Below are 14254 nucleotides of genomic sequence, written 5' to 3' on the forward strand. Positions count from 1 at the left end.
GAATTCAATAAACTTCTTTTGATTTAGGATGACTTCAGCCACAACAGACAAAAAGGAGTCACAGTAAACAATAAAAATAATCATGAATGAATCAGATCATTTTAAGGAAACATGAGACTATGAACTCTGAGGCTATGAATTCCTGCAAGCAATGGAATCTAGTTTATTAGTAGAAAACATTTTAAATATCAACATTTTTCATAACACAAAATAAAGACAAATTTTATATTTATTAAACAGCATCTCTATAGTTAGAGATAGTATCATTCCCTAGTATTTCTTGCTGAATATATGAGTTCATATATACCATTAAGCATATAAATTCAAAAATGTTTCTGTCACTATAGTAATCTGGTTTTCACTCTTCTGTGTGATTTAATTTGTCTTTTCTTTGGCAGTTAATTTTCTATTCATTTTATTTTAAATTCTGCTATTGATAATCAAATAGATTTATTACTACTTTTGATGTGTTACAATTTCTTTAAAAGGTTCACAGGAATATTGGGCTTTAAAGTTTTGTAATGAATGCACATCTATTACCAATCACATACTTCTTTTAATTTTTATATGAATATTTTGTGTAATATATATGACACAATAGATTCTATAAATCACAATAAATAATTTGCTGTCTTAGTGCATTCTGTATTGTCATAGTAGAATATTTAATGCAAGTTAATATATGTTTTCTTTCCTTTTTTATTGCTGTTGTAAAACACCAAGACCAGGGCAACTTATTAATGAAAGCATTTAATTTGACTTCTAATTTCATAGGGTTAAAGGTTCGTCCTGGCTGAGCAGCATGGCAGCAATCAACAAACACATTGGCTAGAGCAGCAGCTCACAACTCACATCTTAAACCACATATATGAACCAAAGATACACACTGGAGATGGCACCAGTCTTCCAATGCCTCAAAGTCATTCTTAAAGACCCAATGACACGGCCATCTTTAAAATCAAAAAGCAAGTTACATGCTTCCAATATATCCTGTCACAGAACAGACATTGTCAACCCAAAAGTGAAGACTAGGGCCATAGGAAGGAAATAGTCCACCACACAGGACCAAAATATAGCTGGACAAACTCCAAATCCTATATTCCATGTTAGTGCATTTAGATGGATCTACCTTTGCTGCTTCCCTGCCGACAAGATGCATCACTGTGGCTGATTCCATTCTCTGTGTCCAATTTCCTTGTCAGATGTTCAGTGGTGCTGGCATGTTCAACATCGTGGGGGCTCCAGTCACATCCAGGCTTCATACTTGCAGTTTAGGCAATGGCCTGTTTATGCTGGGACTGCTGTGCCACACATTGCTTGGCCCTAACAGTTCTCTGAGGAGATCGATAAGTAGGAAGCAGAAGAACAGGGCAATGGCATGAGTCTTTTGAAACCTCAAAAGATGCTCCCAGTGACATAATTCCTATAACAAAGTCGACCTCCACTCTAATCCATCCCAAATAGTTCTTCCAGTGGGGGACTGAATATTCAAGTCTAGAAGCCTATGAGGCAATTATCACTCAAACCACCCCAGCAGGTGAAGAAGAGAGGCCTATTTCTTTCAAGATTCTAGAGGCTGAGAATCCCAAACAACACGCTGTTAGGTTATCTGGTACACAACCTTCTGGATGCAACAAAATTTAATAGAGAAACAGGGAAAATTGGAAAATACCCCAATTAGAACTCCTTTAGTCTTTGCCAAAGATGAAACATTCGGACATAATTATTTTTCACTAGATTTTATTTCCTGGAATACATTCATCTAGCAAATTGTAACAGTGAAGGTAGAGCTTCCAACACATGAGCCTCTAAAACTCAAAAGTCCAGAGACAAAACCATTGTATTTAACGTAAAAAAAAACCCAAAGAATTAATTTAACTTATGCAGGTCACAATTATATAGAGAGACAGGATGCACAGTGGAAAATATTTTAATTTAAATTTTTATTTTATTTTAGAATTTTATACATGAGAACTATATTTGTATCATTTATACCAATCCCTTTTGCCTTCCAATTCCGATGTCCCAACATACTCAATCTTAAATCTATAACTTCTATAATTATCTTTGCTATACATATACACTAAAGATAAATAGAACTAATTAAAAACATTGAAAGAATAGAATGCTACAAATTAGATTAAGTTTTAAGTAAAATTTTCCTGAGTTTATAAAATTTAATGATTTAAATGATATACCTCTATGTTGGCCAGTTAGGGTACTAAAGATAATAGTAGTAGTAGTATCTTATGAAAGATGTAATGAAAAAAACAAGAAAGTAAGTAAATAAGTCCCTTTAAGATATCAGATATATATATCAAATATATATTAAAGTCCCTTTAATATATATTTGTCACATTTGACCTCTTTCGATTTTTTTTCTAAACTTTACTTGGGACTTATTTTGTAATCTATTGTTTTTATTTCCCATGATGCTTTTGCCTTAGTGCATCAACTTTGCTATATTTGTTGAAAACACTTTTTTGCACAGTTTGCCTTTTGATTTCTATATTGTTTTGAAGTTAAATAGGTTAGCTAAGGTAGAAGGCTGCTTAGGTCACTTCTTTGAAATATTCCAACTATTTTCCAGACACTTTCACAATCCTTGAGCACTTATATTTTTCTGACTGCACTTTCTTCATAGAAATATTTTTTATTAATATTTTTGGTAGATAGAAACTAGATAACCTTGTACCAGTTGGATTCACACACATTGTGGTCTGTCTATTCCCCAACTTACAACAAATAAAAAGAAATTCCAGGTTAAACCTAATAATATTTACTTCATAGCTGTGTACTTCAAGATAATAGAAGTTCCTTCTTAATAGGATGCGTTTGAACTTGTATCTGATATCCCTTTTCCCTATACTCCCGAGTCATATATGCTTGTAAATGTATAGTTATTTCTTCCTTACTTTCTCCATATTTGATCATGTAAACCCCTTTATTCTGAAGAGATTGCCTTAACTTAAACCCCTGAAGATTTTTTTGTAAATTTTTTACTGATTTTATTCTACAGTTTGTTAAATAAACCTAAATTATTTGAGGTATAACACATTTGAATCTGCTAAAGGTAATTTATAGTATTTTTGAGAAACATATTAATTAATGTTTTGAATATTTTCATAAATGATTTAAAAGGCCATTGAATTGGTTAGTAATACAAATAAATATTTTTCTGTATTTAGATATCTTGATGACAGTAATAGTAGTATGTTTTTATCCCCATAAATAGAAAATACTCATATATGTGTTTAAAGTAAATATTCCTAATGCCTATGCCAGTAGATACTCATTTCAAATTCCTGACAGAAATCCAAAGATAATAATAAACAGTCAGACCTTGACATTATTAAATGATACATGACACAGTTATGCTAATTTAGCCTTTGACTTATCTATCATTTTCATCCAAAATTCTCTTTTTAAATGAAATTGCCATTTTAGTACTTTGAAATGTGACTGTATATAATTATAAGAAAAATATTATATTTTCAGAGGAATTGTAAAAAATAAAATCCTTATTTAATACTAGAAGTCAAGAATAAATAAAATATGATCTACTTTTTGGCAGTTAGTTTGATAAAATATCCTTCACCAAGGTTATAGGTAAACCTCATCTCAAGTTTGGTTTTTATTTTGTTTTGTTTTCTTTGTTCTATTTTTCTTTTTATTGTTTGACAGGGGATTTCTTCACAAAGTCCTGGTTAAAGATCCAATTACCTCTGCCTCCCTAGGGATGGGGAATGAGGGCGTGAACCATCACTACCATTTAGTTTTTAACATGTGAAAAGGGCCTAATTTTTAATGGTGTATGTGATAGTACCTTCTTTCCTATTGTCTTATTTTGCAGCAAATAAAAGTGGTCATGGTTTACAAAAATAGTGCAGCTGGTTAGTACTGCAAATATACGAATACAGATGGAAATGAGAAGGAGGAAATTTCTCAAACACTTCCATTACATTAGTGGTATTGTGGATCATTCTGTTTTTGCTTTGTGCAGGTGATCAAAGCAGTGGAAGAAGGCTACCGCCTGCCAAGCCCCATGGATTGCCCTGCTGCTCTCTATCAATTAATGCTGGATTGCTGGCAAAAGGATCGAAATAGCAGGCCCAAGTTTGATGAAATCGTCAACATGCTGGACAAGCTGATACGAAATCCAAGTAGTCTGAAGACACTCGTTAATGCATCAAGCAGGTACACGACCAGACTTGAGCAATTTTTCCTGAATATATCTGATCAAGTTGATATAATAAATGTTTCATTAAGTCATTTATGTATTACTACAGGAATCTGTATGACAATTTATTTAACTATGCCTTTCATAATGTTTTCCTCTTGAAATAAAAAAGATATATGAAATTTATACCTAAAACATCTTTGCCTAACCTATTTGTGTGATATGTCATTGTCAAAAAGAGAGTACATGCTTGCTGCACTGAAATAGCTTTAGAAAACAAGATCCAAATGTTTCTAGAGCATAGGTTCAGTTAGATAAATTAGATTTTAGGAGCTTAATTAAGCCCCGATGCATTTTAAACTAACTATCTAGCCGGGGGGTGGTGGCACACGCCTTTAATCCCAGCACTTAGGAGGCAGAGGCAGGCGGATCTCTGTGAGTTCAAGACCAGCCTGGTCTACAGGAGCTAGTTCCAGGACAGGCTCCAAAACCACAGAAAAACCCTGTCTCAAAAAACCAAAGGAAAAAAAACCTGTCTAATAGTAACAATACATGAATTCTTTAGAATATATTTTAGTATTGATCATTAGCATATGGTTGTATTGTGGCATTCAGTTTATGAACATTGATGGCTGATAGGACCCTTCGCCTTTATCTGGTTGTACGGAGATATTTGTTAATAATTTATTATTTGGTTTGAAGAGTTAAAATTGGTAAATGAGTAATTTTGTGGAAAATATGTACGAGCCAATAACCATATTTTCTACTTTTCTGAATTGCAATAAGAATGTATTTAAATAACATTGGATATTTGCAAAGTACTTTTTTCTCTTTAGCAGAAAAAAATATCAAAATATTCCCAGTAATAAAAATCAAGTTGGTTCCAAATTAGAAAATTAACTAAATTATTAGCGTCAGTGTGTTTAGTGTCATTGTTTTTTTTTTTACAAGAAAGGAAATCATGCTAGTAGCTGAAATGGCTATCTATTAAGAAGAATTAAATGAAGTTGTTTGCTTATGATGAAGTTACATAAATTCAATGATCTTGATGCAACACTTGTTTACTAAGTATTTCCACATAAGTCAGAAATGAACCCTAAAAATCTGGTGAGGTATTTTGAACTTTCTATACTAACAGCTAGAGATTATATCTCCTTAGCAATTATTACATGTGTTTTTCCCTAAATAGACTTTTAAATTCCTTATGGTGATGTATAATAGTAGTAAGTCTGTCTCTAATCTACTTATTTGAATGATGTTGAGGCAATTGTCACAAATGAATCTAAGGTGATAATTAAAAAAAGTTCTAGTGTTCTAAATCATATTAATTTTTCCTTAAGCATCTTTTTTTTTACTTTCTTAAACATGGTGTATAGGATTTTCATATATATAATTTATAGAATTTAACGTAATATGCTTGTGCATGGAGTAAGCATTCAGTATGAACTATTCACTACCCATCTTTAATTAAACAGTTTCATACAAGAACTAATTCTGCAAGGAGTTTGCTCTTGGATATCATCCACACTCACTTATATTACAAGATTTGATGAATCCAGTAGCTGTATAAATTCTATTTGAATATCTCTTTGTAGACAGAAGTTTCTGTTCTGCCCCATCCCACAATTGTTCAGTTCCAAAGAAACACACTGAGTCTTATATTAATTATAAACTGTTTGGCCGATTAGCACAGGCTAATTTTTAACTAGTTATGACAACTTAAATTAATCCATAATTCTTGGAGTCTGGATACAAGAGTTGTGTTGAAGATGTGCCATTTGGTATTGAGCACCATCTGATCACTTGCTCTCTGAATTTTGATCACTTGTGGATTTCTGTAATGAACTCTTTGCAAAGAGAAGTTTCTTTGATGAAGGAAAAGATCTATATTTTTCTATAAGCTTTAATATTTGTGATGCAGTTAGTAATTATGTTGCTTTCATAAAATGGCAGTTATTATTTCTTCTCTAAGATCCACAATCTCATTAACCCTGAGTAATTGGGTAGGCTTCCAGTACCAGGGATGATTTCCCATTTGTTGAATTAAATCCAATTAGAGAGGTGATGATTTCTACCATGATGTTAATATTACCACGGCACACATAGTGAGCGTTATTGTGCAATGATGGATATTCTGTAATTCACTGGCATCATCAGTTGTAGGACTATCGACTGCCTCCTACCCTAGCATGCTTCCCTGACTTACAGCAGAATGAAACTTTCAGATCAGATCATGTTTGATCCTTCAGGTTCTGTGTCAGAAGGGCATGGTGCCTTTAGTCATACAGATTTACCATGAAGGTTTCTTTAATGAAGTTGGTGATAGATGGAAAAGAATTGATCAAATATAAAACTTTTAAGTTATATGGATAAAATGTACTATGATAAACTGTGAGGGAAAATGAAAACAAGCAAAAACTGGACTATTGTATCAAATACTGTAATTGGAAACACTTAATAAGTTGATAGAGAAAATGAATTTTATTCCGGCTACGTTGAATTCATGTTTGTATGAGAAACCTGGAAAACTCAAAGCAAGCTTATGGCAAGCTGGAGATTAAAGCTTTACATAATCAATTTAATATAATTTAATGCTATCAAAAATGAACAATGAAAACTATAATTTTTTTACAAAAAATTTAATAATTTCTCTATTATAAGCCCAGATCCACAGTCTACACTGGAAGTCTAAAGGTTATTTTTGTTTTTCCCTACTTCTATTTTGAATTATTTCTTATGCAAGTGATTGTATGTTTCCTTATAGTTTAATTGTCCCAAAGATTCTTTGAATTTGACTTAACATTGTAAGTACAGATCAAAATTCATCATTTATTCCTTGCAATATTTTTGTTTTCTGTGTTTTAGGGTATCTACTTTGTTGGCTGAGCATGGTTCTCTGGGGTCAGGGGCCTACAGATCAGTAGGTGAATGGCTGGAAGCAATCAAGATGGGGCGGTATACAGAAATTTTCATGGAAAATGGATACAGTTCAATGGACGCTGTGGCTCAGGTGACCTTGGAGTGAGTAATTTTTCTGATCATTTTTACATAAATGTTGGGGCAAGAAAAGTATATGCAGACAAAGGAGTGGATGCAATCAAGGGAAAGCAGTTAAGCTGTGTCCTTATGTGGCCGATTTCAAAGAAGCCTCATCTTTTTTAGCCTGTATTATTAACAGCTGCATGGTTCATGCTTCCTGTGACCAGTAACTTTGCATTCTTGTGCATCAAACAAGCAACATTTGAGTATTTGGATAACTGGAATTATAACTTCATGGCAAAGTACTGGTCCTTTATGTTGTGGAAAATTATGTTTCCTTGATGAGTTTTTATACAGATACTTATGTTATATGAATGTAAATATAAAACAAAAGAAACTGTAAGCACAATTGGTGTGGTTAGTCCCTTGTAACAAAAAACAAAAACTGAAAGAACATACCCCGAAATGACGGCTTTCTGCAGTCAATATCCAGGTAACGGCTTAAACCGAGTTTCTCTGGCAGGAAGCTCATTTAATATCCACATGGTGCAACTTACATTCTTGAAGTCTCAGAATATGTTAGAGCCTGCCTCTGATGTGTTGTTATTTGGTGCAATCTCAGTGGAACCAATTGTGCCCTTTTCTGTTTGCACGTTTAAGATAAAATTTAGTAAATCCTATTAAATAAAACTCACTAGAGCTAAGTATCGAATTGTTTAAGGCTATAAGTCATTTGTACTTTATTATATACTCTTTATGTGTGATTATTTTAGCCTAATCATTATTTGTGAAATTAATAGTCCTATTATTGTGGTTCCATCTAGATTAAATCTAAATTAATAATGTTTTAACCTGTGAAATCATGATAACTGACTTCACATGACCTGTGAATTTAAAGGTTAAAATATTGTTATAAGAATTTTAAAAGGTTAGGATGTTCTAAGTCACTAAACCACCATCTAAACTTCATCTCTTAATGTAATATCGATACTGAGTGGTTCTATAGACATCCTTAGCTATCATTTTGGCTTGTTTGATTCATTCAATTCATTGCTCATCACCACAAAAGGTAACAGGGTACCATTACTTATTATGGACTAATATCACAGCACTGTCTTCCTTCATACTGATAACTAAATATACATAACATCACAACCACTTGGCTTGCTTTCTTAGTTTACTTAATCCCATTCTCTGAGTTGCTATTAAATCACATCTTGAAAACATGAATGTTATGTCCATTATTTATTGGATGCTCAAGAAATTCGTTTGTGCTGTAGTTAAACAGTATACTAAAATATATTCCTGATGATTTAAAACTATTTTTACATAATTACTATTTAATTTTTCAGTAAAAATGGTCATTTTAATTTATTAAAGTCATTTGTCATTTTATATTAAAATGATAACTGTAGGTATTTCTTCTACCCAATGTCAGATTTCTTGTAAATACATAATAAAATTATTTGCATTAAACAATGTCTCTGTTTTTATTAAGAGAATTATATCATATATCTATCTATCTATCTATCTATCTATCTATATATATATATATATATATATATATATAGTTAGCTCTGTCTTAGTTTTCTTTATTCTTTCACACACAACTATTGTTACAATACATGGTTTCCTGTTTATTTTTAAAATTTATTTTGGTGAGACTGTTACCTTCTTGTAGGTTGTTCTATTTCTTGGGGACCTCAAAATAGTAAAAATATATCTAATATTATTGTTCCGTGGTTTCATTTTTTCTTATTTCTTGAAGTTCTTTCCTGTTTATTTCTGTAATATTCTAAAATCTCTTCAGTATGTGTGTACTTTCTCAGGTCCTAAGAGTCTCTTCTAGTTTCTCATAACTGCTCCTTTGTTAAATTGCCTCTTTCAATTTACCTTTAAATTTGTTTACTGGAAACAGAAGAGTAAAGTCAAAGAATTTTGTTTTATGTAAACTGTTTCAAATTAATGCGATCCATAGTCATTACTATAATCATTACTGAGAATTGGGCATGTGAACTCTATCTCCAAAAGAAGATAAATTTTTAGAGAGCCTGACATTATTAGAAGCAAATTCTGTTGTTTAATATGACTCTTTATGACCACAGTGTACCTAGTTAATATGCTTCATTTGTCCAAGTATCATTTTAAATTTAATACAAAATAAGGAATCATCAGTTGCTTCTTTGGTCAAGGATTAAAAAAAGTAATTTGTACAGTATTTTACCTTAACATAGAGAAATAAATAAAACTGTCCTATGCTGAGAAAAAACACCCCCAAAAATGAGGTCATCACACAACTAAGTACATGCTCTTGGACACCCTGATGATACCTTTGGATACCTGGACATCACCCAATAACTAAATATTAATTGTATCAATCCTTTGAAAGACTGTAATAAGATAATACAATGTTATTCCTGGAAGCCAATAAGGGACTGACATATTTATAACTATGTATATGTTTAGAAAAAATGTTAAATCAACCAAAAAAGCAAATACACAAACTACTGTACATTAAAATTGTGTTTTACTGCTTGATAAATTTGAGTATATATTAAGTTTAAAAATATAAAGATAGAAAAAAGTTCTCCTTTTTATAACCATTGCTTCAAAACTACCTTAATAATGGTTATTTTGCTTTTCAACTATTGGGCAGTACATATATGAAAAATACAAATGAAGAACTCACATGTCTTGAAGTAAGGCATATTCAATAAGGATAGCTTTGAACTTTCGATGTTTCTGCTTGCTGCATGTCTTCCTTTCCCAAACCACACTATTCTGTCTGTATACAGTAATGATATTTGAATAGTTGTTGCGTAAAAAATGGCAAGACTCTAATGTACAAGTGCAGTGAGTTACTGTTGACATGGGAAATTGTGAGCTGGAGGCAAGTGGTTAATTGAAGCTAAAAGTTTCAAGTAAGGATGTGATCAAAGTTGTTTTGTAAATTTCTTTTTAGGCCAGTGCTGTCAAAATTTGGTTATTCAGAAAATGAGCAAAATCCAGTGAATTTAAATATTATACCAATTTTCTGTAAGCTGAATAAATTCCTGTAATAGTTATAAGGATGGTGGCTTATGATTCTAAAACAGCAGTTTTCTAAATCTGCATCCCAAATTTGTGAAGACTAACTCAAATAGCTTCACCAACCTTAGAAGGAAGTCATTACACATAATTTAGTATGTTCTCAAAACATGTATAGGAGAGCTTGCTATTCTTTGTGCTGTATGCATTTAAACTAATATTCTGAGAGTAATTTTTGCAAGGTCTAATCTCTACAAAATAATTTAATATTCTTTTGATAAATATATTTGCCTTGAACAGTACCTACTAAGTGGTAATTCATATTTTTAAAAGTAAACCAGAAAAAACTGATAGCACACAGCTCCATTTTAAAACTGATAAAACTATAATGTTGTGTGGTTCAGTGAATGTTCATTAGTGTTGTATGTCCCTTCTACTATCAAGGCAGTGAAGATGAGGTTTAATCCCACTAAAAATGCTAAAAGCACAACGAAGAATGAGCAAGGGGATTTTCTCTCTCTCTCTCTCTCTCTCTCTCTCTCTCTCTCTCTCTCTCTCTCTCTCTCTCTCTCTCTCTCTCTCTCTCTTTCTCCCTGTCTTGAACATACACACACGAGTGCAACGTATCTTGTGTAATCAAGAAGGTGTCTCCATATATATCAGGCACATTTTATTCTTTAACCTGTTCTCATACTTCAGAATCACAATATACTAAGAGTGTTTTTCATTATGTTGTATCATGGAATAATGTTAAAAAGATGTTGAAGTATAATTCCAGCAATGTCACCACATACATGTACTGATTTTCTAATACATGTCATGTCAATGCACAGTCTTCAAAGTCCCTTTCTTGTCGTGTTTGCCTATGTAAGTCTGTTCTTTCTTTCTTTTTCTTTCTTTCTTTCTTTCTTTCTTTCTTTCTTTCTTTCTTTCTTTCTTTCTTTCTTTTTTTTTGAGAGAGGGTTTCTCTGTGGCTTTGGAGCCTGTTCTGGAACTAGCTCTGTAGAGCAGGCTGGTCTCGAACTCACAGAGATCTGCCTGCCTCTGCCTCCCAAGTGCTGGGAATAAAGGCGTGCGCCACCATACACTGGCTTGTAAGTCTGTTCTTAAGGGTGCTGTATCACGACTAGAAACATCCTCATGTGTTGTTCGGATTTCAAGAGGTTACAATGCAATGTAATGTGTATAAAGAGGCTACAGCTAAAACTATTCAAACATGGCACGTCTTAGATGCACAGTTAAACAGGACAAAAAGTGTATCCTTAACCGTCAACATTTTTTCCTTCAAAAATCACTGTACCAGAGTGGAGTCATTTCCTTGTCACACACAATGTAATTATTATTACGAATCTGCCCACTTTAGATATGTAGAAGACAGTAAAATAGAATCTGTTATGATTGGGAGATGACTTATTGGCTAAAGTACTTTCTGAGCTGTCATGAATTCAGATACCCAATATGCTTTCAGTGTTTCTTTTCTTTTTTTTCTTTTTCTTATTATTTATTTATTTTTTTACCGAAATCACCCTTTAAAGCAGTGAGAAATGAGAAATTAAAGTTTGGATTTAAAACTTTGGTTTCTGGTTTTAGTCCTACCTCAGATGCCTACTGATGTGCTCTACAGATGAATGTTTTAAATTTTCCAAGTCTATGTTTTTTTGTCCATAAGGTAAAAATTTGTTAAATTATGTGTTACCATTAAATACACTTACAGTACCAAGAAACTGGATGATTATTAAACATCACTGGTTATTCTTACATTTAATGATATGGTTTTCAATATGGAGAGTGTCTCCATTAGGAATTCATCACTGTCTAAAGAATTTTGTCCTGTCACAATGAGGAGTCTCCCCTTTTATTCTAGTATCTGTTCAACAGAAGCCAGGAAGGCTGTTAAGTAACCTACAATAAATAGAGTAGCCTTTAATGGCTTAGACTCACCTAGCTAATGTCAAGCCTGAGAATGCCAATTTAATTTGAAAGAAATACAGCCAAATTATTTTTATTTGTACTTTAATTCTCTATTACCTATTACTGTGATAACAATGATGTCTTTTTTTCTGAGTACATTTTTACTGAATCTATATTTTGCTGATGTTTTTATTACATACCTCATCAGTCATTATTATTTTTATATAGTTTGCTGAAATCTTGTAATTAATGTTAATATCCAAATTGTAAATAAAAAAGAAACGTTTTACTGTCATAGGTATGAGTGATATCTTGGTTGTTTCTCATTTCTAAAATTCTCATAAAAATTTTAGAAACCGTAAAAAGGACAAGCATTATAAAAATCTTAGTAGATGATTCTTTCCAAGGCTGACAAGGTTGAAGCCAAGGTGTTCAATCTTTTTTATAGCAGAGACTTTGTGTTGCCTGAAAATACTGTTTTACTTATCATGATCTTGTCTTTGTCTTTACTCCTATTGGATAGCTAAGAAAATTAAAATTAAGACACTAAATGCAAAAAGTGGAAATTATTAGATTAATGTCTTTAGCAAGGTGACTTCCTAAGGAATTCTAGACAATTGGTCACTTAGAATTATGAATTATAAGTTAATTTTTATTAGAATTAGTTTATAAAATTTTCCTAATATGTGAATTGATTGTATTTGTCCAAAAACCATTTTGAGGAATAATTTCTTTTTAAAATCTATGAAATGGCATTTAAAATTTTTATGCTTGTTTTGGGTGCTCTATAAAATGAATTTAGAAATACAAACATTTTAAATTTTTTTTGTATAATGCAATTATTTTTGTATAGTTTTCAGAATTCTCTAAATGTCAAAAGAAAATAAAAGCTGATGTATGATTTGGTAGAAGAGGATACTCTGGCACTTTGAACCCAAAGTATAAAATGACACAAACTTTGTTACAAAAACACTGTGAGAATGATTATTGTGTAAGGCTATCTGTCATGTATGATGGCTGCACAGAATGAATCAGACTCCAAAATACTTCAACTTTCAATTGATAAGGTGTTAAAATCTAAATTACATTTTACATTTCTTTTAGCAAAAATACTGTTTGATGTTGTTTTAGGATCACATTTTCAATGCTGTTCAATGAAACTGTACCCACTGTATTTAGAATTGATTGGTAAGATATATACATTTATTTTTCATGACTATGTACCATTTAAATTAGGGTTTTCATCCACAGGAATAAATGTGTACATTTTTAATGCAAATATAATCTTTTTAAGTTTTAGAACACACTTTGAAAACTGGACTGTGACTGTCTAAGATTGTCACTATTTTGTGTTACTTCTTACAAAACATGTGCCCCTTTGCCAGCGTGAAATATTGAGGTGTGCTACAAAATGAATCAATACATACATCCAATGTGTGCTTTCTTCATGCAGGGACTTGAGGCGCTTGGGAGTGACTCTGGTCGGTCACCAGAAGAAGATCATGAGCAGCCTTCAAGAGATGAAGGTGCAGCTGGTAAATGGGATGGTGCCTGTGTGACCTCTGTGTGTCACTTCTCCAAGTGAACAACTCTGCACTTTGTAAACAGCCCTGAGATTTCTTTTAACAATTCTAGGAGAAAAAGGGAAAAGAGTGATATCTAAACCTTTGGAGGCATTTGCCTCAGCCGTTGAATTTGTAATCAATATTTTACTAAAATATCCATATCTTCCTTTTATTGTCTTCGTTTTATGAACAAGTGTAACCTTCATAGAGTGGAAACATGGAGATAAACATTCTATAATAAAATAGTAACTCAATCCTTCCCCCATTACTTCCACAGAATCTAGTACATGAAATATATCAAGACACGGCACCTTTACAGACGGTTAAGGTAGCCCCTTTCAAAACTTCCAGGGATCTACTTGAAAGGAAAAGTTTTAAAGCCATGTGTGGGCTAAGAAAAGCTGCATTTCACTGACGTTTACTTCAAGTCTTAATTGTCTACATAGTGTATTGAAGAGCAATATGATTAGATTATTCCTTAAAAGCAGTTTGTAATTTCACATGCAATTACATGTTAAGTTATAGAAAATAGTTTATAAACATTTTGCTTGGTCAAGGAAAAGTTCAATACAGGGTGTATATTTATCTTTTT

The 14254-nt window shown here is 32.2% G+C and overlaps 1 protein-coding gene across 12 annotated transcripts in view; it reads left to right on the forward strand.

Annotated features, from left to right (window-relative positions):
• Epha5 (EPH receptor A5) overlaps nt 1-13828 on the forward strand; it is a 278396-nt gene extending 264568 nt beyond the window's left edge. For 10 of the 12 annotated variants that reach the window (XM_075942754.1, XM_075942756.1, XM_075942755.1 and 7 more), the window contains 3 exons: nt 4004-4197; nt 7046-7201; nt 13551-13828. In XM_075942754.1, the coding sequence (XP_075798869.1) occupies nt 4004-4197; nt 7046-7201; nt 13551-13656 (456 nt within the window). In that variant the 3' untranslated portion in view covers nt 13657-13828. Of the gene's footprint in view, nt 1-4003; nt 4198-7045; nt 7605-13550 lie in introns of those variants that run through there. The other 2 variants (XM_075942761.1, XM_075942765.1) reach the window with 1 other exon arrangement.
• Nucleotides 13829-14254: the final 426 nt, after the last annotated feature.

The sequence above is a fragment of the Microtus pennsylvanicus genome, chromosome 12, assembly GCF_037038515.1.
Source record: "Microtus pennsylvanicus isolate mMicPen1 chromosome 12, mMicPen1.hap1, whole genome shotgun sequence".
NCBI classification, from domain to species: Eukaryota; Metazoa; Chordata; class Mammalia; order Rodentia; family Cricetidae; genus Microtus; species Microtus pennsylvanicus.